The sequence below is a fragment of the Wasmannia auropunctata genome, unplaced genomic scaffold (assembly GCF_000956235.1).
Source record: "Wasmannia auropunctata unplaced genomic scaffold, wasmannia.A_1.0 LD336053.1, whole genome shotgun sequence".
Taxonomy (NCBI): domain Eukaryota; kingdom Metazoa; phylum Arthropoda; class Insecta; order Hymenoptera; family Formicidae; genus Wasmannia; species Wasmannia auropunctata.
In genome coordinates, this window is record NW_012026837.1 from 6,116,783 (window position 1) to 6,118,596 (window position 1,814).

At 44.7% G+C, this 1,814-nt stretch overlaps 1 protein-coding gene across 1 annotated transcript in view; it reads left to right on the forward strand.

Moving 5' to 3' along the window:
* Positions 1–198: 198 nt before the first annotated feature.
* The window catches only part of LOC105451322 (RNA-directed DNA polymerase from mobile element jockey-like), a 4,869-nt gene continuing 3,253 nt past the window's right edge, over positions 199–1,814 (forward strand). The window contains exon 1 of the mRNA XM_011691690.1: positions 199–1,774. Coding sequence (XP_011689992.1) covers positions 199–1,774 — 1,576 coding nt within the window. The remainder of the gene's footprint in view (positions 1,775–1,814) is intronic.

The following is a 1,814-nucleotide window of genomic DNA, read 5'->3' on the forward strand; positions in this document are numbered from 1 at the left end:
AAAATCGACTATTCCATCATTCGCGCTCTTCCCCGTGAATTACAGACGTTCCTACTAGACATCATCAACGGCTTATTTGCCCGAGGATTATTTCCGCCATCTTGGACGCACTCCTTGGTATATCTCATCCCCAAGTCTCAAAATAACAGTTTTAGACCTATTGCTCTTACTTCTTGTGTGCTCAAGTTAGTGGAAAAAATGATTTTGCCGCGGCTGCAATGGTTGATCGAAAATCTGGTGCTTCTTCCGGAATTTCAATTTGGTTTTCGCGCTTTCAGATCTTGTCTCGACAATCTTACTATCTTTACGGCCGACGTTCAGACGGGCTTCCTTCAGGGCAAAGCTACTGCGGCTCTTTTTCTAGACATTAAATCCGCCTTTGATAATGTCCTTCCGGATATCCTTCTTACAGAACTCGCCTCAATCAACCTTCCGCCTAATATCCTTCGTTTTATTGAAAATTTGATTTCTGTCAGAGAAGTTCAGTTCGTTGTTCAAGGTCGATTAACCTCCTCCCGTATTTCACGCAAGGGCACACCTCAGGGCTCAGTTTTGAGCCCTACGCTCTTTAATTTATACTTGCGTAAAATCCTTTCTTCCCTGCACCCAGACACTAAAATCATTCAATTCGCGGATGACATTGTCATTTACTCCACGGCTTCACACGTTGAGCGGGCGATTCAGTCGCTGCAGCGCTCCCTTGATGGAATTTCCTCCTTCCTCCGAAAACTGGGACTGGAAATCTCCCCCCAAAAAACTCAATTCATGATTTTCTCACGCTCGCGTAAACTGTCTTGCCCGAATAATAATTTCTTTGTGACGTGTGATGGTACCAGAATCAGCCCCACTTCTTCTGCCAAGTTCCTGGGCGTCATTTTTGATCCAACCCTCAAGGGTTCTCTCCATCTTGAACATGTCAATAATAAGGCGCGCAAAATCTCGCAAGTTATCTCGGCGCTAAGAGGGGTTTGGTGGGGATCTTCTCCCCAACTTCTCCTTGGCATTTATCGATCTCTTTGTAGAAGTGTTATGGAATATGCCTCCCACATTTTTGCGCTTGAGAATTCACGAGGCCGTCAGCGCCTTGAAATCACGCAAAATTCGGTGATCCGCACCTGTCTGGGGATGCGTGTGTCGACCCCACTCAACGTATTGTTTGCGGAGGCCCGGGAGCCTCCTTTGAAGCTCAGGTTTCAATACTTGGCTAGTAAATACATATGCAAGGTCCTTTCTATTGAAGACCATCCGGTGGTTGAAAGACTAGAGAACCTCCTTATACTTACCGACTCTCCTGCAAAGAGATTATACCTTGCTCACAACTTTTATCTTATCCAAATCTTTCGCCAAATATTCCTATACAAACAGACCCTACACAAAACTGTAATTCTTCCTGTATTCAGCTATACTTATTCCTCGATTTTCGTTACCCCGGAAGTGATCTACCCGAAGGAGGACCTGGTTGCCTTGCTCGAGGGTACTCCTAAGGAACATGCTCAAGCGATTTTTATAAGAGTTTTTCAAGATGAAATTGGGCAATCGGTTGTCTTTTATACCGATGGCTCCAAAATTGAAGAAATATCGACAGTAGGGGCGGCGTGCTACTCCCCTCAGTTAAACCTCGAACTAATGGACAGGCTTCCGCAACATGCCTCTGTTTTTTCCGCAGAAGCATGGGCCATATACAATGTTATATTATCCTTAAAAGCTTTCTCAGTAAATGACGCGGTTATTGTTACAGACTCGCTGAGCACTTTGCAAGCCCTGCAGAGTACAGGTTCTTATAAAAATAATACCTTATCCCCCTTATTAAAGCC